This window comes from Beta vulgaris, chromosome 2 (genome assembly GCF_026745355.1).
Source record: "Beta vulgaris subsp. vulgaris cultivar EL10 chromosome 2, EL10.2, whole genome shotgun sequence".
NCBI classification, from domain to species: domain Eukaryota; kingdom Viridiplantae; phylum Streptophyta; class Magnoliopsida; order Caryophyllales; family Amaranthaceae; genus Beta; species Beta vulgaris.
In genome coordinates this window covers 27,429,508-27,457,248 of record NC_079203.1, presented here as the reverse complement: position 1 = coordinate 27,457,248, position 27,741 = coordinate 27,429,508, and the positions used below count along the sequence as shown (strand labels likewise).

The 27,741-nt window shown below is 37.5% G+C and overlaps 1 protein-coding gene across 1 annotated transcript; it reads right to left on the bottom strand.

Moving 5' to 3' along the window:
* Nucleotides 1–142: 142 nt before the first annotated feature.
* Nucleotides 143–26,564, bottom strand: LOC104883986 (methyl-CpG-binding domain-containing protein 9). The gene is made up of 10 exons (XM_010668570.4): nt 25,721–26,564; nt 19,076–19,760; nt 17,825–18,931; nt 17,040–17,714; nt 11,993–12,298; nt 9,364–9,699; nt 7,872–7,970; nt 6,499–6,933; nt 1,338–3,647; nt 143–984 (listed from the first exon to the last, which is right to left on the bottom strand). The coding sequence occupies exons 1-10, from the start codon at nt 26,299–26,301 to the stop codon at nt 682–684; spliced, it is 6,837 nt and encodes a 2,278-aa protein (XP_010666872.1). The 5' UTR covers nt 26,302–26,564; the 3' UTR covers nt 143–681.
* Between the last annotated feature and the right edge of the window lie 1,177 nt (nt 26,565–27,741).

Sequence of the window (27,741 nt, the reverse complement as noted above, 5' to 3'; positions counted from 1 at the left end):
ATTTCGGATCGGCCTAGACATTTCACCACAAGTACTATCCGGATAGGATGAAATAGATTGGGCCAACCAAGCTTTCTTTCCTAATGCCTTCGCCCCAAAAAATCTGAAGAGAAAAGAAAAATGTGAAGAGGACAGTTACAAGTATACAACCCCAAAAGAATTAGACCTACCACGGTTTACATGGTAAGTTATAGCCAAATAACAAGGCTACGAAAAAATGAACAATTGACTATTTCTGCTGAAGACTGTTATTTATACATTTCTATTCCTACACTATCTTTACATGATCTTTCTGATATACATAAATCAATATCGCTCAGTGACAAAATATCTAGGGGTAAGAGTAGCCTGTTCCCTCCGAAGAAACTACAGCCAAGATCCTGCAGCAGATTAGTCGAAAACTGGACACTTCACCTTCCACTGCAGAACTTTGTTCTTTCCCCTAGTATGCAAGTTAGTATGTCAGCCTGTAATCCCCGAAGAACTTCAGCGAGTAGGGAGCAAACACAGATGCCTTAGGGCACCATATCTTAGTGTTTAGCTCATGATGTGATCCTTCTGACCAAAAGCAAAACATGGTCAAGGGAAGACGATCATTTACACAACAAAATTGCTGCCACAATTCAACAAAGATCCAATTTCTCTAGAAATATTGCACCAAGCATAGACATCGCGAGCCTGTCAACCATCAGCATCCTTTTTCCTCTTACTAGTTCTCCTGCCCTGCTTGGATTTCTCGGACGAATCCAAATTAGACAGTGATTGCTGATCTACATCTGAACTGGGCTTCAAACTGCCAACCTGGACTAGATCAGATATAGTTCTCTCATATAAAATGGCGTTGTCCAAGGCATATATACGCAGAGCAAGTGAAGACAATGTAGAGGTTCTTGCAGCTGCAGATAGCGATGACCAATACCATCGCTCAGTTTTCAAGTACTCTGACTTAATCATGTCCTCAAGAATAATCGTTGCCTGAACCATCTGAAAAAGTTGACCAACTCATATTAAAATCTTCATAAGAGCCAAAAATAAACAACAACCAAGACTGAGGAAGAAACAAATAGGCCACGGAAATTTGTAAAACATCACTAGTAAACCTATATGTAGCAAAATAAAATAGTACAGAACTTGTACACGGAAACTTGACTAAAAGAGGAACATGCGGAAAGGTTGAATATATAACCGGACATTGGTCGAAAAATATATAAATTCTTTACATTTCTACTACAGTGAAAACAAAAGTAAGCAGGTCATTAGTGATCCCAATTCAGAAGTGACACAGCCACATGGATTTGGGTTTGACAGATTTAAAACCGGAAAGAAACATAACTGACCTCAAATATGGTTCCTGCTGCCTTTACAAAAGCATGCCAGGCTCTTCTTTTATCTGGATAAGCCTTTGATGGCCTATGTGCTTCTTCAGGCAACGCAGCTTCCATATCAAGTAAGCAAATTTTAAGTTGTCTCAGAATCTGAGCATCTCTTCCAGTCACTGGCTTCAAAGAAGACTCTGGCACTGTACAGTAGGGAACTGCCATGGTGGATGGTGAAGTATTACTGGCAAGAAATTTATTTGATCTTTCATATGGTCTCACTGGTAATGATGAGCCAGTTTCTAAAATCTCATCGTGTCTGTTTGCTGGAAACCTCTGACTACCAGGATCAATCACATTACCAATGCAGCTTTTACCTGTAATCTGAGCACTCCATCCAACTGCCTGATCAGAAATCTTGCATTGATCAAAATCCACACCAATATCCTGTTTAGGTACCACAATCTGCAATGCTGGATCATTCAAAAATGGAGACACAGATGAAACAAGAGACGGCATGCCTTCTGATCCAATTAATCCTATCCCACGCACCAGCTCTTTGATAGAGTCATTTGTGATAAACTTGGAGCTTATTTCTTCCAACCTGTGAGGACATATCAAACCATCATTTTGAAATTTAATGTATCTTGAGAGATCAGAATCGACTTTAGATGCTTGAACTTTATCCGTCGCCATGGCAGAATGCTGTTGAGCTTCAGATTTTCTCATATTCCTGCCTCCAACAGGTTCATCATTCTCTTTTCTCTTCCCAGGAACTGTTGAGCTTGATATGCACTCGCCACTGTTATGATTGTCAAGTTCCTCCGCAAAGTAAAAGGTTCTATGGCAAGAGAGACAATGATGTCTGGAGAGCCATATGGGTTCAAGACATTTACATCTATACAATTTTTCATCACTGGACCCTCTTGACCGCCTCAATCGTTTCTTTACATCTTCCATCTTATCTGCCTGACAGAAAGGTCCATATTTACTTTCAAGCAGAGTGTCTGCTCTTGTCACAAGAAGACCACCTGGCATATCATTCTCTTCTGCAGATATTGATACTGAAAGTGAGATCTTATCTTGTCTCCCAGTTTGATGCAACTCATGACATCTCAGCTTTTGCCAATTCAAGATAGAATCTTTTAATTCTCGTTCTTTTGGGTTGTTTGGTTTAAATGACTTGATTAATTCTTTGATTTCGTCCTCAGATTGATAATAGACCCATTGCGAGCAAGTCGTACAGGAACTATCACGTTCATAAACAAATGGACAAGTAGCACTTGAACCCTCCAAGCTCATATGATTATCAGTTGTACAAGGAGCAAGACTTCCAAAATATACACTCCCACTCCCCATTTTTGTCTGACCCAGGTGCTTTGTTGTAGCTTTCAAGGCCATAGTACTATCCACAATCACCCAAGGATGTGCACCAGGCTGGGCTGAGGCCCAATACAATCGACCAGAAGAATCACTACCCAGGAACTCCATGCGCACAGAAGACTTCATAAGCTGTGACTCTGCATTTGCAATGGACTGTTGAAGGACGCACAGCTCCTTCTGCACAGCATTTAGCTCCAGATTGGAACTTTGCAACTCATTTGAAGTTGAGCAAGAAACAGTTTCAGCTGCCCCAGTGTTTAAAAGACATGAGGAAACAGTAACTCCTTGCAAATCTTCTACCGCAGAGACATCTGGCACGCTGTGCTCAAGCATTGCTCCTTGGCAAGAAGATTCGCAGTCCATTCCATTAGTTTCAGGAAGTAAAGCATTCGAAACAGAGCAATCCTCTAATGGCGAACTTTTGTGACGTTTAGATGACCGCTCATGAAGGTCTTGATTTTCAAGAGAGGCGGTATCTTCATTAGTGGCTTCCACAAGATCTCTCACCACAGACTCAGAATCTACAGGCCGCTTAACTTGGCAGTCATTAGAAATGATCTTCTCGAAGTATTTTACATTTAAAGATCTGCTATGATTATCCGTAGGCAGAGCACCTAGATCCCCTTTTGCTTGAGGAGCAATATCAGAGACAGAAGTAATGCGGTCACTTCTTTCATTTGCAACATGCTGAAGCTTTGTGCAAATGCTATGGTTAGCCACTACACCAATATTGCCCTCAGTACTAGCATCTCCAGCCACAATTGGAAAATTTGAGCCCAGCTTTGTAGCCAGTATATCTTCTCGTACCTTGAGATTTTTCAACTCAGAATGTAGCATCCGCAGCTTTTGCTGCAGATCAGCTGAGGTATCGAAGCATTGCTCTAGATGTTGACGGATAAGAATTGAATTAAGCACCTCATCGCACATAAATTTAAGCAGCAAAATTCTCTGAAGCAGAAAATGGAAGTCCATCAAAATAAATTCTTCAGTTTCGAGTGTTGCCAAAAAAATAATTCTGTGACAACATATAATTTAGCAATGACCAGCTCAACATTAAGGTAACTCCAGGCTCTTCTTCCGTTTTAAGGTAAGGGGTACAAACTTTTTCAAGGGAATAACAATACATTAATTCTACTCTATATATATATATATATATATATATATAATATATATATATATATATATATAGGGTTAGGGGTATAAACTCCAGGCTCAACTTTAAGAGTACATATGTATCGATTTTTTTCCCAAAACTCCAGGCTCTTCTTCCGTTTTAAGGTAAGGGGTATATACTTTTTCAAGGGAATAACAATACACGGAAAAACATTCCACCCCAATCCCCCCTCTTTGTCTCACTATGCAGCCTCTATCAACACCTTTTAGCAACATAATCAGGTACCACTTGCAGCATCTCCCAAGTTTAGTAAATTCTACCATACAATATATTTATATATCTGTGTATGTATATACGTAAGTATATGTATGTGTATACATACACATACACACACACACACACACAAAAATACACACACACACACATATATAACGTAGGGACTTAGCACGGGGATTTAGAAGAGGAGAGAGATAGAGAGAAAGAAAAAGGACACATGTGATGATGAGAGAGATAGAGAAAAGTGAATTTGGTATAATGGACTAAAATGGTAAATGTTCATATTTTTTAGAACGGATGAATTTAATATATATATATATATATATATATATATAATATATATATATATATGTCTACGATCCTTGGGTTTAATCAGATACAATTTGAAGGATTTTGGAGGTTCATTGATTAGGGCTTAACGGAAGAACTGTATAAGTTTTCAAGAACAGAAGACACAGACCAAGAAATTGAACTTCAATTATTTGTGGAAACATATCAATTGGCCGAACCCTTGACAAAAGAAAAGGATGCTTAATACCATTTTGTAGAATTCCTAAAATAGGATTGTATTGTAAAGCGGGTTATGTTTATTATATTAGGTTCTATACCCGATTCGTAACTAGAAAGTTTCTCGGGTCCTTTGCTCATCGGAGCTAAAATTCCGGAAATGCTAAAATAGGAATAACACTTGATATTATATATATATATATATATATATATATATATTAGGGAACCCCTTGGTAAGAAAAAGGACCCTACTGACCTCTCGCACGTCAGCTAGCCCAACTACAAAGGTCAACACTTAAAGTAGGGGATACAAGGGGATCCATACTCCCAAGCACAAGTAGGTATTAGGGTTCGAACTTGTGACCTCAAAGTTACAAGGTGAATCTGCCACCACACACAAACTTCTTATATGAGAGCATGAGAATATTGTAATTACAATCCATTTTAGTGAAAATATAATCCTTTTGGAAAATTGGCTCAACAAGGAGAAAAACTTATAATTTAGCCAAAATGGATTATATATTAATTAAATATGATTACAACAAAGTATTCACATACATGTATATATATAGGATCTTATGAACATTTCTTAAACTGAAAACAATTATCCAGATCATCCGACCTAAGACTTCCACGACTATGATGAAACGTGTGTCACTTGTGTTTAAGCCCATCCATATTGAATTTCCTACTTCAAAACCTTTCTTTATCTAGTGAAACGGTCTCTCTCTCATGCTCTCTCTCTTTCCTTGCATCTTCATCAGTACTAATTTCTTCACATCCCATCTGCCATTGTTGTAGCAATCGGTGAGTTCTCTCACAGTGGATTGGCGTTTTTCTGTCTCCTCTCTCTTTCCCCTGTCCTTTTCTCTCCTCTCTATGCTCTTCAATCAGAGAGGGTTTGTGGGAGATTTCGACTAGGTTCTTTGACAGCAATCATCTACTAATCAAGGGCTTCGAGTTCCATAAACTTTCGCATGTGATTAAGTGAGGAAGATGAAGTTGAAGATGGAGTTGGAGATAGAGGTCAGCTGAATTACTAGAAGACATGCTTCAATAGCTATTATTCAATCTAGCTGTATTACTAGAAATTAATCTTCAATCGAGCTAAATCTTCGGGGGTTTTTTCGCTATTAAGGAATTTCTTTTAATTTTGAAACAACTCCGAAATGAGGACTTCTACCACAATTGAAGATGAATAAAGCTAATTCTCTTTTACTTAAGCTAAATTGTGTTTTTTTCTCTAACATTCAGCTTAATTTTTTTTGTTACCGAACCCTAACCTGTTGTCAAATTGCTATTTTAAGGTTTGTTTTGCTCATTTTAAATGATAATATCTTAAAATGACAGAAAATGAACAAAAGCTTCACAAAATGAGCAAAGTTTCTTAATATGCCAAAACATAAAATATACAAAAATGTCTCAGATGAATAGAAGTTATTTAAAGTAGTTATGGGTGACATTTGGACCCATCTTCTTGCCAGATTTTAGTTCAAGAGACAGAGGTCTCCTGCAAACGAGAGGTTTGGTTGCCCTTATCTGTAAGAATCATATTTCCACACTCAATTACGAGTAAACGCACATCGGATCGGATGTTAAAACAAGTTGGGTAAAGTTTAGCTATCTAACTACAAAGCCCAAAACAAAAACGTCGCTTGAAAGAAGTTCCCCTTGAACCAAATTCCAGCAATGACAAACGTCGCTTGCACTACTTTAATTACCCTCCAGGATGCCGAAATCTAAAATTTTGGTAACCACATAGGGGGGGGGGGGGGGGTTGATACCAACTTGACTAATTCGCCCAGAACATGCCACCTTCATTGCTTGAAGCATGATTAATGACAGAAGAACAAGGATGCGTAGAGCGTGAAAGAAATATAAAAAAGGATTTTTTCAACAAACCTCATCCACACTGAAGTCCCAGTACTCTGTCAGTTCCATTACACCAGCTAATCGAGCAAGCTCCTCTAAATAATTACGAATCCCCTCCCCATGATTCTTTCTTCGATGTCGTTGGCCAATAAATTGGGCACCTTTATAGCTGTTGTCCAACATACTTACCCCAGAAACACACGAGGGACAATACCAGTTTCCTTCAGGAATTCTAGCAAGAGGAGGATTCAAGCAGTAAGTATGATACTCGGCATCACAGGAATCACACAGGAGAACACTATCATCATCTTTATCAATGCCGCAGACTTTGCAGACACCCTCATCCCATGGAGCTTTTGGAATGTCACTTGTGGCGGCAAGAACATCTTCAATCTCTTTTTTTGCGTCAGCACTTATCTGTTCCACTTCCGAATACTCTTTCAGTTTGCCAACAAGAGAAACAACCTGCATCAGAGACCCCAAAATCTTGAGCAAAGATTAATCCAGAATTCACAACTCGCAAATATGCAGAGTGCCTATTGGAAGCTACAAAGGCCAACTTAGAAAGGCAAAGTAAGTCAAAACAGTGCTTTCCATATTAAATTTACCGACCACCCCAAACTTTATCATTCCCCCAAAGAAACAATCATGAGATACCAACACTACTACCTAACTAGAGCCCGCAATAACCAAATCCACTACAAACCACCATCTCCACCTACCTCCAATAGCACGACGCCACCACCATTCCCTTATCCCAACTATCCTACACCAACCTTCATCTTCATAAGCCCCATCTCTTACTGCTGCCATTAACACAAATTTATAACCTTGCCTTTATTGCTTCCCAGTTCCAGTAGTACCACTGGAAACATCCAAACCTCAACAGCCAATCAGGAAAATCAGCCTCAATCAATCAGGACTTCTTATAACCAAAAGCACACTATCCCACTTTAGAAACCCAAAAATTTACAAAATATGGAGGTAAACCCACAGCCAAGCCACATGTCATGGCTGCTGAAACATATAGAGAGAAAACGAGAGAACTTTCTGTCAATCGAGAAACCTATGGAATTTTGATGGTCAAATGAAGCCTAAGTTTTAGATCTGAATCTTTGATCCTCTAGTTCAGTGGATGGAGCCATGGAGGTGGACGGTCAATGGTGGAAGAAGTCGTTATCTGATTGGGAGGGGGCTATCTAAAAATAACTTGGGAAAGTATCGCTTCTTCCCCCATATAAAACAAATATCATATACGAAAATAATTTGCTTTATCCAATATAAAACAAAAGGTTCAATCAGTATCTATTTTATTTCTTTCCCTTTTCTTTAACCACACCAAATGGCTCCTAAATAGGAAACAGAGAATAAGGCTGCTAGGAAGAGTTCAAGGGTTTGCATACCTCTTCCTCATAAAGCGACTCAAAATTCTCAGATAATGTTTCCGCCAATTGAACCAACTCCGTCTGCTCCACATGAGCAATGCGTATATTTTTCCACAACTGCCAGCATGATTGAATATTGTCAGCAAACAATTATTTCCATAGAAGTGCTCACCTACCTTTCAGAAATGCAAAAAGGTACACTATGTCAAAAGCAAAGAGCTTACAAAAAAATTAAAAATAATTACTACTAAAGTAGTCATCTGAAGTCATAGACAAAAGGTGTTTGTGCCAAGATGCTAATTATATTACATAGATGTAATCACACACAAACTCAGAAGATGGACTATAAGGTTACAGTGAAGCCAAGAACATTCCTTTATCTCATGACACATCATGAGAATGTTATTCTTATGACAATAGAAGAATACAATCCATGATGTTTTTGCTTCAAGACAACTACTGCAAAACCTTCTAAACTAATATTACGCTCAAACAAACAAAAAATCTAATGACAAGACTAGTCAGCTGACAGTCAGCGACGAAGTCTCACTACACTTGCTTTGTCCAAGGTCTTCTCTTTAATATTCAAACATTTCGCGTTAACAAAATTACATTTAACCCAGTTGGTAACAGTTTTTTGCAAAAGAACTCAAAAGCAATAAGACCTGAAGCAACTGTTTCATATTCCCAGAAGTAGAAGTCCGTTTATAAACCTACCAGCACACTTGATAGACAGGAATTAAATGCTTATATCATCTAAACTGACCTTATTTATTAAGTCCTCATCCACAACACTAACCCATAACCAGCCAAATATGTAAAGGGAGGAGCAAGACCCTGAATAAAGTGAAAACAGCAAGGCGGAGAAACATAGAAGGGAACATCCAGTAGAAGAATCATTCATGTATATTATAGCATTATATAAAGTACACCAATCTTGGAAGCAATTTTGTCTAGAACTGTGATTCTATTAGCAGATCCATTGCTTAAGCCGATTTTCTTTCGTTCCGTTTTCCTATCATCCAAAGCAATTATAACTAGCAGGTGATATCAAGAGAAAACAAGTTCATCCATCTAGAGCATAAAGAAGTAGCAGCAAACAGAAAAAAAAAAAAAAAAAAAAAAAAAAACTGCAAAGCACAGATATCACAGGACTGAAAAAGAGAGATTTTAAGAACAGAGTATACCCAATCATCCCATGCTTCAGGACTATAATATTACACAAATCACAGAAACTGGTTAGCTTTCTATGAGTATGTTATAATGAAGCTTATGAATTCCAAGGTCAAACAGCTAAACCTGATATTTTGCCTCTGTCTTAAGCAGAGATGTGAATAGCCAAGATAATAACAGACATCAAGATCACAGTGGAGCATCAGCAAGAGCAGAGGCAAATACTAAGGAATTAAGCATGGCCTAAATAAAATGTTCTCACAATAAATATGCAAAGTCATAAATCTCCATAAGAAACATTTCACAAAAGAAAAAAGAAAAAAGAAAAAAAGACTACCTCCCGAACATCTTCCAGGAAGGCTTCATGTGATCCACTATAGGCCCCAAAAGCCAACCTCAAGTCAATTGTCCTAAAGTCTAGCGGGCGAGACACCAATCCAGGGGATCCAAGCATTCCCTCATCGTCATTTTCGGAAGAATGGATCAAATTTCTTCCAACCAAATTACAAAACATTTTTTCTTCATCAGCAGAAGCAGCACGGCGTAGAAGAATACGGCATTTTCTCATAACAGTGTCAGATATAGAAACAATAGTCTTCTTTTTCCTATCCTTACGAATTTTCTGTTGTAATCCTTCACTGAGAACATCTGCCAGCACTGAGAGGACAGCTTTCTGCATCATTGGGCAGGTACAATATTACACATGATAGTAGATGACAAGATAGACATCGAGCAAGTGAAGCAAATTCGACATGCTTTTCAAAAACCAACCAATACAGCAGAAGAATTGTCCTTATGAAACAATTACAGTGACCGACAGAGCAACGAGGGGATCCAGACCATTCTTGAGTAGAGGTCAGCATACATTTCCAATTTCTTAGCAGACCACAAATACTTAGGAGCTCATACATAAAAATAAAAAATTAAAAAAAAAAAAACACTGCAAATGTACAAAGTATACAGTCTTCATCAGAAAATGTTTGCATAAGTTGTCATATAAAGAACAAGTGATGGAACTAAACAGAGTCAAAATCAAATTCATTCTTGGACATAAATTTAATACCTTTACATGAGCAAAAATAAAACATGTGCTTTTTTTTCATCAAATCTACAGCTAATGTGATTGCGTTCATTGATAACCAGAGTTGTGAAGAGTATAAAAAGAAAAAAAAATTGATGACAATAATGTCAAACATGTGCTTTGGAACATTCTGAAATAAATCAATAGCCAAATATTATAAAAAAAAAGGGGCTATTGCTCATACCCTTAACAGCATGCGTTCTATGGATGAATTCCAAAGTCCAATCTGTACAAAATTACTATTTCGAATTGTATTTTTTAAAAAATCAGATTGGATTTGAACTACTATTCCGGATATTTTTTTATTTTTTGAACCGGATTGGATTTGGACTCAAATTTTTTGAATATCAGATTTTTGGATTGGGGGTGCTCTCTCTTCTCCTCCGTAATCAGTCGTCCCTTTCACCCTGGTCTTGCAAATTTGCAATGATCAGATAGTTCTGTTCTAGCAAGAGAAGACAAAGAAAGAGTTATTGTAGGTACTTTCAGACCTATGATTTTTACTGCTGGGTACTTTCAGACCTATGATTCTATGAGTAATTGCCAACATATAATTGTATGGAAAGAAGAAAAGATTAGGACAAAGAAAAAGCAGACAGATATAGCCTTCGAACAGCCAAGCGGAGGACACCAAAGCCAAAAAGAAGCTCATTTACAAGGAAGCCCCAGCCACATCCATTATTGTCAACATAGACAGGGACGGAGAGAGAATGGGAGGGATAGTCCTTTAGCTTTAAGTAGAAGAGTCAAGAAGTTAATTAATTTGGTCCTGATTCTTAACATCTTTTCACAAGAAAAATCAGAACCCTGCAAATGTACTCCAAGCACCCAACATCTCAGATGCCACTCTAGCATTTTGATGGCACGTCGTCCACCTTATGTTGCATTTTGGTGTTTAAAACAATTTGAGACACAACACTTCCATGCTTGAAATAACCATTCTAAACACTTCAAAATCCAGAAGCTCCGTGAGCACAAAACATATTTAATGCCCCCACGTTTTAAGGAGCATTTAATTAACATTGTTGGTTTGATAATAGTCTAAACTGTTATGGAAACACCAAAGCCCAACTCTTACATGAAGATGGACTTTAAACATTAACAACTAGAAGAGGTGTTAATTGTCAACTATTATTCTCAATTGAGTCTGAACTCTGAAGGCCTCCCCACCAGTTATCCTGCAACAACCCTCCTCAAAATTCCCTTCAAATGTTCTCCAAGCACCAAACATCTCAAATGCCACCATAGCAACCTTTTTCACATTTTGGAGTTGAAAACAATCTGGAAATACCGAGAAGCAGCACTCTTGTAGTCTTGTACTCCATAACTATTCTCCTCGCTTCAGAATCTTCAAGGTCAAAGAGCACAAAACATTTTTAACGCTAACTCACCTTAAAGAGCAATTCTTTCACATTTTTTATCAGATACTGAAATGTGTTTGAAACTCAGAAGGTCGAACTTCTACGTAAAGATGGACTTGAAATATAAAGATCTAGAAGAGATGTTCTTATAAATCGCCAACTATTGATGTCTCAGACGGGATTCCCCACCACTCATGCTGCAACAACCCCTTTCCCCCTACCACCCACCTCCCGAAAAGAAAAGAGAAAAGTAAAAATGTAAATAGCTTTCACTCACACAAACTTAATTATGTATGGTCAATAATCAATAGTCCTTTCATAAGAGCAGCCAAAACCATACACATTCTCGCAAATAAATCGAAACATTATAATCATTACTAGTCTAGTGACCAGAAAAGAAATGGAAGAGCAATGACTTTGAGACGATAAGAAAGAAAGAGATACTCACACATGAAGCGATGCCACATAAAAAAATCTTTTTACCTTCTAAGATATGATGATTACAACAAGCTCATGTGTACTACCTTAGTTGGTCCAGAAGCATTGCCCTTGTAAACTTCCTTGCTGATTGAGTGCTCCAGGGTCTTTCGTGCCCAATCTGGGGGATCCTTGTCCAAAGCCTCATAAACACACTTTCTGATTCTTGTTCCTACATTGGTAGGCAATTTCCTCACAGGTTCTAGGGCCTGAGCCCACTCTGGAATGTTTCCATCACCACTACACATCCTTTCAGAAGTACCAACTGGTTCAGGATCATCTTCCTCTATGATCAGCTGGTCATTATCACTGCTTAAACATCCATAAATCCGTTTCCTGGCTTCTGCAAGCAACTGAGGATCAATTATGTTAATGCAACAGCAGATAAAATTCTATCTTTCAAACCATGCAAAGTACAATATAAAGATGAAAAGTGAAATTTTACAAAAAAGAACTTAAGTAACATGAAAGAATAATGTTTAGCAAGACTGATAGTTAAACATTTCAGAAAAGAGAGAGCAAATAGAAATATTAATAACATAAGAGAACGATAAAATTGCAATAACCACAAGAATAAGTAAAACTCAAAACGCTTCCAGAAAACATTATCTATATGAGAACATCTCCCAAGTACAGATATGTGTCAGACATAGAATAGTTCCATTAAGAGCAGAGCAATTCTTGTCATCCTATATATACGAAAGGAACCATATATCTTGCTCGAAGGGGGAAGGGGTAGTTATCAGATTGCTACTCAAGATAATACGACATTCTTTTCCAGAATACTGAAATTACTAGGGCCATGGGTGTCTTAAGCTACGGCAACATTTTCTACAGGAGCTAATCTCTCATTGGTTCGCCACTCAATTGGGACACTCTTTGGCAGCCACTAAGTTGGCAATCTTACGAACTACTTAGAATCAATTTAATGAAAGATATTACTACTGCATACATGGATACACCAAGCATTCATCTCTCATAGTCTCTGTATTTCAGCTGTGAACGCATCTGCAAATCACCAAAAAGCTATGAAAGATACATTAACTCCCTGGACTTAAACCTTGGCCACCACTTTTATTCACCTCCAAAGCTCATACGATAGAGTTGCAATTGCAACCATGAATCATCAATATTGCTTTTGGAGCATTGGCCTTCAACGGACAGTCTACATATGTTCACTCAATTCGAAAAGGACATAATTTCAAAATAACCTTATCTCAGACAAATTATAGCTCTTTGGGATTATACTCTAGGTAAGCACATCTATCCTATATGGAACAACATCTAAAAAAAAAAAATGGTCATAACCTCATGAGTGAAGAAGTACTGAAGTTAATCTGAACTCAAATAAATGTTATAATTGCATGCTCAGGATCCTTGCCTCCTTGGCACTAATATCAATAGTAATAATATTTTCTCATAATTTCAATAATTAAGTATATACAATTCGATAGCATATACTAGGATATCTTTACGAAACATCAGTTCATTTACATCCTAGCATATGCATACAAAACTAAGTCATGTCATAAAACCAGTAGTGAACTTTACCCATACAAAGCAACTTTTATTTACAGGCTTGGAGTTTTAGAACATTACTTTCCAACTGTAGCACAGATTAAAAGATTTTCGCCAAAACATATCATGTTCCGAAACGTACAGAAACCTTCCTTTCGACAAAACATATTAGAAACTCTTGGAACCAGGCGAAATGTTTTAAGATTTGGAACTCCTGTTCCAAGATTATACCCCAACCATTTGATAAACCAATCCGTCCCCTATTGGACAAAACCTGCCACTCTACCCTCTTCTGTAGTCCTAAATTAAGAAGCAAATCTTTAACCTATGCCACCAGTCAACGACCATGCTCAGCATGATATACACATTTTCGGTGCCACTGATCAATTCTCACCATAACTGTGCATCTGCAAGCAAGCGATGTTTCCAAATGGAGCAAACATGTTCTGCCATTGCATGTCTGCCGCCTTCTCTACTATCTTCCTCCATGTTTCTCAGAGGTTTGATGTGGAAAACAAGGGGTATGGGCAAGGAAACAACCAAGAAAAGAAAGAGGAGGAGATACAGCAAGGGACTTGGTCAAAATAAAATTTCTTGGAAGAGTGAGAAGATCTAAGTTAGCAGTACAACTCTGAAAAATACTTTGAACCGGAGATGTTAAGATTCTTTTCACGTACTTATTATAGATTTTTAGCTCATACTGTGTTCTTGGTTTACTTTTTTTTTTAGGGGGAAGATCTAGAAATCTAAGAAAATAACTTTTTTCAAACTCAGAAATTTGATGATTTTTGTGGGAAATGAAAGAACCTGTGCTTTTTCTAATTAATATTTTCATGTTACCTATCCTTTTGAGTTTTCGCAATGCCCTATTTTCCCGTTTCCATTTCCATAATTCCATGCAACATAGCTTCCAACAATCAAGACACAAATTAAGTTGAACTTGAAAGTACATGTGGTCAATTCTGCTACATTGTTATCACATTCTCGACACAATTGAAATGGCAAACATTGTACAGTATGCCCGGCCCACGTCTGCCTATCCTACTTAACCATCAGTGGCCTCCCCCGGAGCTGTATCACCAAGTTTCCCAATTTAAGAAACCCTCATGCAAAGTCCACCCTTTTCTGCAAATATTGCCTTACAAGAACCTTCAACCAATGTCACAAAATCTAACCCAATTACCAAAACTTTACAACTTGATTAGGTTGCTGATATTTTTTGGTACAAAGATAACTTAAAAAATTGGTTGTTTTTATAAGAAAAGGACGTGAGCTTTATTAAACTCGATATTTCTATTATTATGGAGCAAAGCTCTACCCTTTTGAGTTTATTCATGGTGCACACACTAAGTATCACACAAATAATCTGGGAGACTATTCTAATTTGCACCTCCACTCCATAATGGATTAACACAATCCTACTATGGAATTTCTTTTTTGAATCACCGCCCCGCAAGGCATGAAAAAAGCATCTTTGGAAAAGCTCGACGAGGAACTTATGTGTAGACACAAAATAAAACCAAAAGAACTAAATCTCAAATCTAAGCAAAGATATAATTAGCATTGACAATGTAAAGCTAAACCCCAAAAGAGTCCATCACTGAGAACATAAAATGGAAAGCCACAAACTATCTTCTTTAGAGTTCATAATAAGGCAGTCAAAACGACCAATAAAGAAGGTCAACTAAAAAAAGTCCCTGAAGTTCCAAACCATGTAAAAAAAACCAAGAGTTTCATCCACCAAAAAGATTTGTATTTCCTAAAGCAGTTTGTTTTATCCCCATTAGAACTATCAAGTTTGGCGCTTAGAATACTGATGGAGGTGAAACAGATATATGATATAAAATAGTCTTTTAGAAAGCGACTGCAACCTCTTCTTTAAGAGTGTCACAGTTGTTTTTGTCCCTAACAGGAGAATAATGTCATACCTAAGGAAAGGATTGGATGGAAATCTCAATGTCTTCATCAGTCTGATGTTTCTAACTTTCTAGTTGAAAAAGCAAACAGACAACGTTTTAACCTTGTTATCTATTATTTCATCATTTTGCAATAATTAGCTATGTTATGGTTACTGTAGTTTATTTATTCTTAGTAAGCCCACAAGGCCACAATCATACCTATGCTACGTTACTTGCAAGAAATTAAAGCAATTAAGTTTCAAAGAAATAAGAAAGCGTCACCGTTAGTACTACTTTCATGAAACAGCAACGTCTCCTCCTCTGACTAAACGAAACCACTCAAACTAAGAATGATACTATCAAAACCAAAACAAGACACTGCTCTTGCAACTTCCAAGGCATGCCCAGCATACAACCTCCTCCATACCAAACCTTAATAACCTCAAGACTTCAAATTTCGAATACATGAAAATTATGTGAAATTTTGCAAAGGATCAATGATGAAATTATGAGATGGAAACATGCAAGAAAGCAATTAATTCAACAGCTGAGCCAGGCCCTCATCTAATTATACATACATATCAAGCCGTATAAATTCACATAAGGCTGACACTTGGCATCTCTTTTGGATGGCATTTTAGAGCGAGACAATGTATATGTTAGCCATACCAAAATACCAAATGTTATACACTTTAAAACGACATGGAAACTAATTGAGATTAATATTCATATACAACTTCTCCATAAAATCAAGTTTCCATCGACTAATCAATCATATAACTGTATTCACTATATTTAGATTTAAAATGATTACATTAAACATAATTCTATTATTTTCTTAAAAGATATATAATTTCCCCAAGTTAATTTAAGATGAACAGGAATAATAATGGTAGCTTTTCATGATCATAGACGTCAACCAAAAATACAGCACTGGACTACTGAAAATCCTGTATAACATTCAAGTTTGTCATTGGACCTCTTCTTCAGAGAGAGACAGTCAAAAATTCTCGACCCCTTGCAACACATTGAACTATTCATCAAAGCACTCCAAATTTCTTCATCTTTTATAAGCAAGCTCAATTTGACAGCAACTTCATTAAGATGCTCATGCACAGGACAGATATTTGTTACAAATATTACAAAAGATATTCCAGAGTTGAACTTCTACAAACTGCACGTATTTTAATGAGTGCACACCATATGAAAGAAAATGATTTAATTTTTCTGCTTCAAGTAAGCCAGATTAATGCTCCCCAAAACTCATTGGGTTAATCCCCCTGGTAAATGCAAAGTTGGGAATAAAGTAGCCAGTTAGATAATCCAGGCTAGTTCACTCTATCTAATACTGGTTGATTGAAGCTAATTATATGTAGTCGAGCCACGCAACTCATATAATCCAATGTAAGATACAGACTACAAATCCACATACTGGTTTGAGAGTTGAGAATGAGACTGAAGAAATATCAAAACAAGTGCCAAATTAGGTGATTCAACACTCAGAGCCAAGACACAGTACACGGTAACCACGAATCTTATAAATCCTAACTCAATATCAGAGCTTAAAACAGGAGTAGTTTCATGCTGACATATAACAAACAATATGACAAAACAAAGACCTCGATAAAAACATTTGAAAAAGCAAAAATATACAGAGTACATCTGCAAAAGAACTTACCAGTGCATCAGCTTCAATTCCTGCCACCCCAACTAGGGAACCACAAAGAACCCCCCCGTCTCCCTGTAAGCAACGGAAAACTTTTCCACATTCACGAATAACATTTTCTGCAGAATCAGGATTCCCATCCATTGACAGAACAGCTAAAATGTATCTCCGAGCTAATTCTGGCCAAGTCAATTCATTAATAGGCAGCAGATTAAGCTTTGGTCTGATAGCAAGAATTGAGCTGTCAACATCTCTCCTCCTACCCCGTCTTGACTTGGACTCTGCATCTATGCTTGGATCCACTAATGCCGCAACCTTTATCTGCAACTCACTCACAAGCACATCAAGCAATGAAATGTGGGCCCTCCTCAATGAAGTGCCAGTACATTTAGTGTAAGTAGAAGATGCTATACTGGCATGAGCCTCTTCCTTCATAGCAGCAGATTGCATCTCTATAAATGTATTCCCTTCAGGACGAGCAATTTCACTACTAGATGGTGAAGTGTGCTCACTCAGAATACTAGATCCATCAGCAGATACAGCCTGACCACCTGGAGAGTCTCTTTCACGAGATCCATGCTGCGACAAGCTCTCAAACCAAGGGCTAATGAGTTCTGCCTCAAGTTCATCAAAATTAAGAGGTTCCAAGCCCAAGATTTCATGGAAACGGCGCAGTAACTCCCACACCTATATGAAGCAACAGTTCAGAAACACAGAAATTTACAATAGCCTAAACCAAAAATGTACATATATTCTGGGAGATCTACAGCATTTTTATGAAATAACTATGGACATACCTGAAGCGCATCTCCAACAACCTGAGGTGGAAGCTTAGCACCCAATTGCTTCCCAGGGGGGCGACTATGATGACTGCCACCAGGATCCTCAGTTGTCCTGTACTTTTTGTACAAACCATTTAATATAGAATCTTGCTTGCATTCCTCCATGCTCTTTCCATTGATGAGTAACAGCCCGTTTCGAACCAATGGTGTGGTCATATAATCATTTCTGCTACTCAAAGATTCATAATATGAACATCGATGGACATCAGGAGATTGTTCAATAAGTTCTTGGACAAATCCTGCATCCAACCCAAACCGATCTGAGCTCAACCAATTCTTTAGAGCTTCGAGTGATGAATCAAGTTCATCATCAGTTTTTACAACCAATGGGACCTTCAACGAGCCCAACAAGCTGCAAAATTTGTCCAATGAAGAAAATGCATCTTTGTTCTTGTAGGTCATGATATCATAGAAGGAAGATATGCCATCTTCTGCATGCTTGCAGAAGAACTTCAGAGACCCCTTCTGCTTGTATATTTGGCGGCAAGCATCAGTAAGTTTATGGGATAAAATGCTCCAGAGTAAGGATGACGAATGACTGTCGACTGAAAATTCACCAATCTTTTCCTCTGTAGGTAAACTATTCTGAGCTAAAAGATCCTGTGACCTCTCAGAAGTAGAACGGACTTCAAGGGATGGATGGATTGCCTTCTGACCATCAAACTCATTTGGACTACTTAGAAGCCATGACAAAGAATCTTCTGGAAGTAAGCAAGGTTCTGAAAGAAGCATCTCAATACAGCATTCTTCTTCCGATGGAGTTGTTTGCTCTCCAACTTTTTCACTTGGACCATTCAAACAGATACCACGTTTCCTCTGCAAAACTGTGGACCCATAAGGAATGGGGAGCGCAGAGCAAGAAAACCTTCTAACCTTGAAGATAGGACCAGTGTCACCACCATCTAACACATGGCAAAGAAAGAGGGACCCAGTAATTTTGTCATGCCAGCATGACCTATAACCCACAGGCCAAATCTGACAGGCATCATGGTATGATTTTCTTGCATCAATTTTTCCCAAGGAAAGAACAAAAAAATCTTCATGCTGGAGAGGAAGCCCTTCCTGAAAAAACAAGCATACATAACACATAGCATGACAAGAGACACAGAACGTGAAAAAACTGAGATACAAACAGATCATCTCGCTAAAAGAATCATCAAACACAACTAAGGATCACTGACAACCCCAAGGATATTGCCAACTTACATGAATGTGATGAAAGTCATCGACACCATTTTCTTCTTGTACAGCTTCTGTACCTTCTACACTTTTTCCACACTTGCCCATAAGCTGAACTTTCTGCAGATTTGAAACGAAAATATTATTACACCCACTAATCAATTTATCCTTGTTCTCCACGAAACCATTGCCTACTGGCATCTTCGTCAACTTCCTTCTTTTAGCTAGATGCAAACCATTCCTCCGTGATGCAGAACCAAATTCACTCCTTGTTTCAAGCTCCAAAGGATTCCCATTAGATGTCAGACCAAGATAATTAGCAACATCTGACATGGTTTCAAACATCTTCCCATCTGGTGCGCAATAAACAGCATATGACTCACAACCATTCTTCGATTGTTTAAATTCCACACGCCAACCTTCATCTAGAACACCATGCCTTTCAGAAATAAATTCTCTAAGAGACTGCAAAACTTCACTTGAATTCCAAGATGGTAATCTAAATGTTGTGTCACTACTCCTAAGTCTTCCTAACTGAGATGAAAATTTAATGTCCTCAAAGCTTCTAACTGGAGACCGTTTGTTATGTAAAATATCCTGAAAATCCAATCTCACTGTATGTGCTACTACTGTAGATGACTTCGGAAAGCGTATTCCGGTACTTGAATAGACAAAGTTGGGATATGACCGCACGCCACCAGATGCATAACCGCTGAAAGTATCATTGTCAAAACACAGAATTCTATAGGAAAAGAAAAAACAAAAAAAGGGAAAACATCAAACGTAACAATGCTTAAGCATAGAGACAAGCATTTCCTACAATGGATACAACTAAGGTACGTTGTCTTCAACCTAAAAGATTAAGTTTCAGGGTTGATCAGGTCCAATCAGGCATGAACATGAGGTAAATTCGAGCCTAATGAGGTTCAATCAGCTCAAATAAGTTTAGGTGACGAGAACACGCCCTAAGTGGCCATTTGGTTGGCATAAGATACACAGAAAATGGAATTTCCTGAAATAAGAAAAAATACGAAGTTGTTTGGTTGAGAAAACACAAAGTACAACTTCCTCAATAAATCTACTTCAAATTCAGAGAAAGTTACTCACATTGTCTCCCCATGTAAGTGGAGCTTCCTAGAATTTCTACTACATAAAACTAAACAATTAATATTTTCTAGGAAACTGCAATAAAACCTAATTGATTATCTTCAACCAAACAACCACTAATTGTTAAAGGCAACCGAACTTGGAACAAACAAAACAAGCATATTCGACAGAGAGACAATTGGCTACACAAGTCTACATAAGCCAAGTGGCAGCTATCCATCCCAAATTTCCAAATTACTAGGAAATGTATAGTGCGAAGTGCCAACAATACTTGATGTGCAAGGCATTTCAATGATAAGATCCATGAGACATGCATCTTGGCCTTCAGTTATAGTCAAACCTTTTAACTAAACTAGAGCATAACCATGGATAAAGTATCAAGAACAAACAAACTGGCCAAACTATGCTTGCCATACATTTGTTGTACTGGATAGCCTTTAATCAATGAAACGCAAACCAAAGAACAATGGACTTTTGATGAGTCATTTACTTAAATATTCAATCCTAAGTTATATAGGATATATATATTTCTCAACAAGTTAGTTAATCCAGAACTTGAGTTCCTTCCCAAATTCTTAAAGGCAAAACAAACATAAAAACTGGCAAAGCACTAGGAAATAACCTTAGTTTTGAGAGGCGCGAGGCACACCAAGGTGCCAGGCAAAGGCGCATGCATCCTATAGACGAGGCGCATCTTTTTCTTATTTTTATCTTTATTTTTATAATAATATATATTTAGTAAATAAGCCCAGATTAATATAAAATTTTAGCCTTCTACAAGAAAGAAAAAAGTAAAAATAAAAATCACATGCTTATGTAAAATAAAAATCACATGCTTATGTGGTGAAGGAACAGTGGGGTCTTAGGGAGTAGGACAGCTGCCAGATAACTTTGATAGCCCACTATCACAATCAAAATTACAGAAAAATGGAAAAGAAGGATCAAAGAGCAGAAGAAAGTGAAAAGCTTTTAGAAAAGAAGAGAGAGAAAGTAAGCTCGCCGGAAAGTAAAACAATAGAAAGATCAAAGACAGAAAAGAGAATAAAGTGCCGGGACTTACAGGGGTGACTCGCCGGCATCCTCTGTCACTCGTAATTTCAATTTGTAAATTAGCGTTTTTCCCCACAAATTAGGGCTTTTAATTAGGGTTTAATTTTATGAAATATCATGCAATTAACAAAGGGCTTTGGCTCAAGATTAATAAATTAAAGCCATGGTAAATTCATATTTGAAGAGATTTTGGTTTTGTCCAACTTTTAAACTCAAATCTACTCCCCCCCCCCCCTCTTCTCCTGCACCTCTCTACCAAAAGTGGCCGCCTTGTGCCTCGCCGGAGGCGGATTAAGGCGCGCCCCTCTTAGCGACTGTGGTATGTTTTGTCTTGCCTCACTCTTGGGATGCCTTTTGGGTGTCGCTAACACATATACGCGCTTTTTAAAACTAAGGGAGGAACAAAACCCTAGAGGATCAAAATTTTCTTGCCTAATCACCAATTGATAAAATGAAGGATGTGGAATAAGTTCGAGAAAAAAAAGTGTCAGGCTCGAGTGAAGTTGGAAATATATCTTTACAATTTAGGAGAAGGCTCCAATTCTTATCATTCCAAGAATATTGCCTGATACATAAAGCAAAAAAATCTAATATACAAAATTATGGAGCTTGCACCATACAAACTAACTTTGTCTTTTCTATAAGATAAATAAATTACAAAAGCATAGGGTTCATCATGAGAGGGAAGCAACACTCAAGGGAGAATTACAAAAGCATAGGGTCCATCATTAAAGGGAAGCAACACTAAAGGGAGAAGTGTGCCACATAGGCTTTTAATATTATAAAGAGAATCTATAAAACCCCTTCCCTCAAACTAGAAGGCCCTGATGTAATGCAAGAAAGTCTGCTCTATCCCACGAGAATACATAACCAGGAAAACAATTCCACAATATTCTACCATTCCTTTCAAACCACGAATCAGCCCAAAAAAAAACGCGCAATCAAGCATGCCAATCTCCAGACTCCAAACACACTCCCTTCCCCCTAGATCTCGTGTTCAATTAGCATGTCTCACATAGATTGCAAATATACACCCAATGCACAATGCACCCCAACAACCCCAGAAAATCACTTGTATGGACACTAAATAGATCCCATCTGCTCTCTACCACAACACAGGGCACGCTTAAAAAAACACCTATCTGATCGTGACGTTTGAAGTTGTCATTGATGTAAGTCTTCTTGTTTCATGTAAAGACTAAACTTCTAATCAGTATAATTTATTTTTTTGCAAAATTATGCATAATCAGAAAATGTAAAAGAAGCTCCTGGCCATTGAGCACAGATAACTGCAAAAGCACTTTTGACCATAAATAAAGCACCAAAGAACCCTAAGTTCCTAGCCTTCGATCCCTCATACCTTCATAACAGATAACTATAAATTGTTCATAAATTTTACACTCTCGAAGTGAGCATTCCTGAGAATTAAATACACAGGTCGTGATATTAGTTAAAATCTATTTTTCGACCCACATTGTCACAAAAAGCTACTCCCTCCATCTCACAAAGATTTATTCACTTTCCTTTTTGGCACGTTGCACAAAAACTTCTTTTTTAAAGTGGGACATGGGGCGCACCATAACTTCCTATTTTATTACTCAAATCTCCTTACTTTATAATTTACCTCTCCACTTAACTGACTTTTTCTATGTCTCCTCTCCACCAACTTTCCCTCTATTATAACTATTATTCAATACGTATTTCATGTGTATCAAAATCTCACCACAACAACAATTATAGCCATTACATAACCACAATAGATATTATAATTTGTCCATTACTCACATTGATTGTAATAATCCGTATTGTTGGGAGTTATTCTTTTCTAAATAAGAAGATATAAAGAAAAAAGTTGAAAGTATTTTTAATAATATTTACAGAAGCATATAGTTTGAGTAAACCGACAGTCATGATTTAACTATACAACCTACTGTTTATGTCTAATTATATTTTGATTTGGTTTTGTTTTATTTTCCAACTAAATAAAATAAGAAATCGGAATTTGATTTGGAAACAAATCCTATTAAACCTAGGTTTCTCATGCTATAAATAAGAAAGAAGAAAAAAAATGTATTATACCCTAACTCATTTTCTCGCCTTCTCCCTCAAAGATTTTCTCTCTCCTCTCTTCTTCTCCTTCGTCACTTTTCTTTCTTCTTCCTCGTCACACTAATACTCCTCCCCTCCCGTGAGTTTTCGTCGGCCTTTGAGGCGTGTGGTGTGCTAGTGTGGTTGTGCGAGGCGAGCGAGGGTTGTCACGTCGAGCGAGGGTGTGGACATGTGTGCGAGCGAGGGTGTGGACAAGTGTGCGAGCGAGGTCGTATGAATTATGGGTCAAGCGAGTGTGTGCGACGCGAATAGTGTGTGTGTGCGACGCGAATAGTGTGCGTGTGCGACGTGAATAGTGTGTGTGCGACGCGAATAGTGTGTGTGCGCGACGCGAATAGTGTGTGTGTGCGACGCGAATAGTGTGTGTGTGCGACGCGAATAGTGTGTGTGCAACACGAAGTGTGCTACTGAGGGTGTGTGTGAGGTTTGCCCGCGGTGTGTGGCTCAAGGTGTTGTGCGAGCGTTGTGGGTGGCTCGAGCGAGGGTGTGCCAGGCTCCGGCGTGGGTGTGTGCGAGTGTAGGACGTACAGTGTGTGCTGTGCGAGTAGGACTCGTAGTGCTGCCGAAATCTTTTGTTGCATCGCTGGTAGTTGTCGCCGCAAGTTGATCGGGTGTAAAACTAATAAATTTTAATAAAAATTAAACAGTAATAAATATGTAAATGGGGTAAACGGGTTATATGTGCAACATGTTTAATAAATAGGTTGGGTCAAGGTTAATATTTTCAATCCGTTTAATCAGTTTGGGTTGGGACATGTTCAACCCGTTTATTATTAATCAGCACTAGAATAAAGTATATAAATCAGATTTATAATTATGTTTTAGTTCTTATAATAATTTTATTTCTCAAATCTGATTTTTATAATACTTATATATATATATATATATATATATATATATATATATATATATATATATATATATATATATATATATATATATATATATATATATATATATATATTTGTTTATGTTTTGTTGTTGTAAACAAAGCATGTTATAAGTTAAAGGAAATCAAATCTACAAGCATATTATTAAGTCCTAAATATGTTAGTTTCAATAAAGTTTATGAAAAGAAAGTTTAAACAATAAGTTTGATTATTTTTTATATTCAAAACATCATATTTAACATAGTTAGATAAGCTGATTTCTATTTCAATAATATCAAGGGCTTATCACTAAAAAGACTTTTATTATTCAATTAGGTCTTAATTTCATAAGCAGAACGTTTTAAGTAAGCGAAAATTCTCCGTAACAAGGTGTATAAATACCGGAATAAAAAAAACCGAAGTAGAGCAATCTGTAAATTTAGTCATGACTATGACATGACAATCACCATGATTGCAATACGATCAGTGGACCAAATATGGGTTGACACCAAGAGTATTTATTACATTTTACACATTCCTTCCTTCTCAGGGACACGAGCATGGATCCTTAAGTTTCTCAATTCTTCTCAGGCTCTCTATCCTAGTTCAAAGTATTGTGATGATGTCGATCAGTAAAGAGAGAATTCTAAGGAAATCTCCCCACATCGACTCGTTTGTCCCCTTCATCTTTCATCTGAGAGTTGTTGGTCAAAAAAAGTTGACCCACACACGAAAAACATAGCAAGTAAAAATGAGATACACCATTGGCCAGATTATAAAGTCGTAACGTCTAGGCTTAGTGTCACGCATTCACCTCATAGTTCTGACTTGCTATACACCAACATATATATTCTTTTACTACAGAAGCACAGAGTATATTCTTTTACTCGAAAACCTTGACTAATATCTAAGTTGTTTGGTTGACATAAAAATACAGGAAGTGGAACTTCCTAAGAAGTGCTTGATTGGTTGTCAAAATGCAAACCAGAGGAAGTTACTTACCTAAAGAAACCTAGGTAAGCAGAACTTCTCATGGGAAGGTCTTCTTCCCATAATCAGCTAAACAACTATTGTCAAGCCCTGTTCTTTTGACTGAAATTATGCCAATTAAACTCACAGGAAATTAACTAAACTAAAATTAAGTGCAAAAGAAGAGGTCCTTGCTAGGAAATGAAACTTCAAGAGAAAAACAACTTCCTAAGAAGTACTACTTCCTACATTTAACCAAAAAAAAACCACTCAACTCGACATGATGTACTACGACATTAATCTTATGACAAAACGACTAATCTCTTCTCCCTCCAAACTCTCAATAAGCATAGTTCACTCAACCCTCCCATCAAACCTCCATCCGTCGAATCGGTAAAGTTTACCATCGATCGCAAACGCAGTACCCCGCTACTTCGTACACAAAATTCCACATACCGGAAAAAAAAAAACATGCATTCCATAAAACGGACATACAACAATATAAAAGGCCCACTTCTCCACTCACATTACCATCCACAAGAAATCTACACAAACACAACAAAATTACCTAGAAGAAGCGGCGGCAGCAGCAGCGGCGTCGACTACAGCCAAAGCTTCACCATCACCGTCACTTGGCGGCGAAGCATTCATATCAAGAAGCCTAACACCTCTATCCTCCTTCCTCCCAAGGCGCCAACGCTTACTCGAAACCCCAGCCGCAGTGCAACACCTGCACACCCAGTCCTCACGCAAAAGCGACGAAGCCGGCAAAAGTCCAGTGCACTCAAAATGAAAACCTCGCTCACAGCCGTCGCAAACCAACCTGTCCGAAATCAAGTGCGGCAAAGCTCCGGCGCATCCTCCGCATGGAGAAACCTCATCAGGGATCTCCGCTGGTGGACCTTCCGGCAAATTAGGGTTATCGTGGATGGAACGAACAAGCGAAGTAGGAGAGAGAATGAAGGTTGAAGAAATTGGAGAAAGTAGGGTTTCAGAAGGGGAAGGAATTTCATTGAGATCGATTGCGAGAACTGAGCGATGATTATGATTATGAAGATGATGATGTTGAGAAGAGGATGAGGTTGTTGAAGAAGATGACGAAGGTTTCGCCGCCATTATCGTCGGCGATTCGAACTCGGTGAGTTTCATCGGGTTAAGCTAAGCCCGAGTTGGGATTGGTGGTGTGGTCGCATTAATTTCTTTTTTTTTATATTTTGGAGAAAACAGGGAGACCAAAAAGTGACTGAAATTGAGAGTGTGGATTGTGGAAGAGAGAGAAAGAGAGGAGAAATGGTAACACTTTGGCACGTGGTTTCATAGGTTAAGGAAAGAAGAAGTAATGCGTGACTTTCATTTTGAAAAAGGTTTAGAGAGAGAGAAGGGATTGAGGGGTTTCGGGGTTCACTTTATTGGATTTTTTTCTAACTTGCCTTGTGTTTTACGGTTACCCAATCTTGGCTTTCTATTACAAAAAGAAAAAGATCCCATGGGTAACTTATGGTAACTACAAAAAGGTCCAGCAGCTTCTCAATTCTATTTGAGGGGGCGTTTGGTTCATATTATGGTATGAGTTTGGAATCAGGAATGAAACCAAGGTGGTATGGGTTTGAAACTTGATACTTAATACCTTGTGTTTGGTTTCATTTAAGAATGAAAAATCTTCTTTGATTTGATACCTAGAGGTAAGATATGAGTCATACCCACCTCCTCCCATGGGTTTCTAAACCCCATACCTTATGGGTTTGAGGTATGGGTTTAAAATTTAGAAATAAGTTAAACAAACACTAGGTATGGGTTTTGTTCATTCCAAACCCATATCTCATACCTAAAACTAGTGAACCAAACACCCCCTGAGAGCATCTGTCTAAAAAAAATATAAAAAGTGAAATCTCTATTAAAATATTTATCCTTTTATTAAATATTTTGTCATTCTCTATATTTTTCTCTTTTGTTCCACTAAGACACCTTCATATCCCTCCTCGAAAAAGAAATCTCCTCCTCTAATCTCTATTATATAAGGGAAGGGGGGAGCAATGGTGTCCTCTTTTGAAACGCCTATTTTGCCCCTTCTCTTTCTAAATTATAAAAGGAATGTCAAAATCAAAATACCGAAAATAAATTTACAACATTCACTCACAAATCATTTAAAAGAAGAAACTTTACAAATCACCCATACAATTGAAAAAATCACGTTATAAAAATCATGCAAATCACTCAAATAATCAGGAAACTTTATTAAAACTTAAAATTAATATACAAACTAAAACTAATAACCTAGAATGTCAATACATACAAAAATTTACTTATAAATCACTATTCTCAAGAACCATTCACAATTAATGGTGGGTCATGATAAAAAATAGAGGTGTATTTGTAGTGAAATCATAATTTAGAAATTAGACAAGGAAAAAAATTATTTACTTTTTTTATAGTGTTTCCTATATATAATGAAACTTTTACATATATTTGGACGTATTTTTTTCTATTATATAATAGCGATAAATTATCAAAGGTAAAAAGGTTTATATAAAATATCATTCAAGAAATTAAAGTACAACATATCTCTATTATATAAGGGAAGGGGGGGAA

Coding starts and splice junctions, on each gene's coding strand:
- LOC104883986 (XM_010668570.4), bottom strand. CDS start 26,301: ATGAAACTCACCGAGTTCGAATCGCCGACGATAATGGCGGCGAAACCT. Junction 19,761..25,720: donor GCTGCCGCCGCTTCTTCTAG/GTAATTTTGTTG, acceptor TGATACTTTCAG/CGGTTATGCATCTGGTGGCG. Junction 985..1,337: donor CAGCAGGAACCATATTTGAG/GTCAGTTATGTT, acceptor CAACTTTTTCAG/ATGGTTCAGGCAACGATTAT.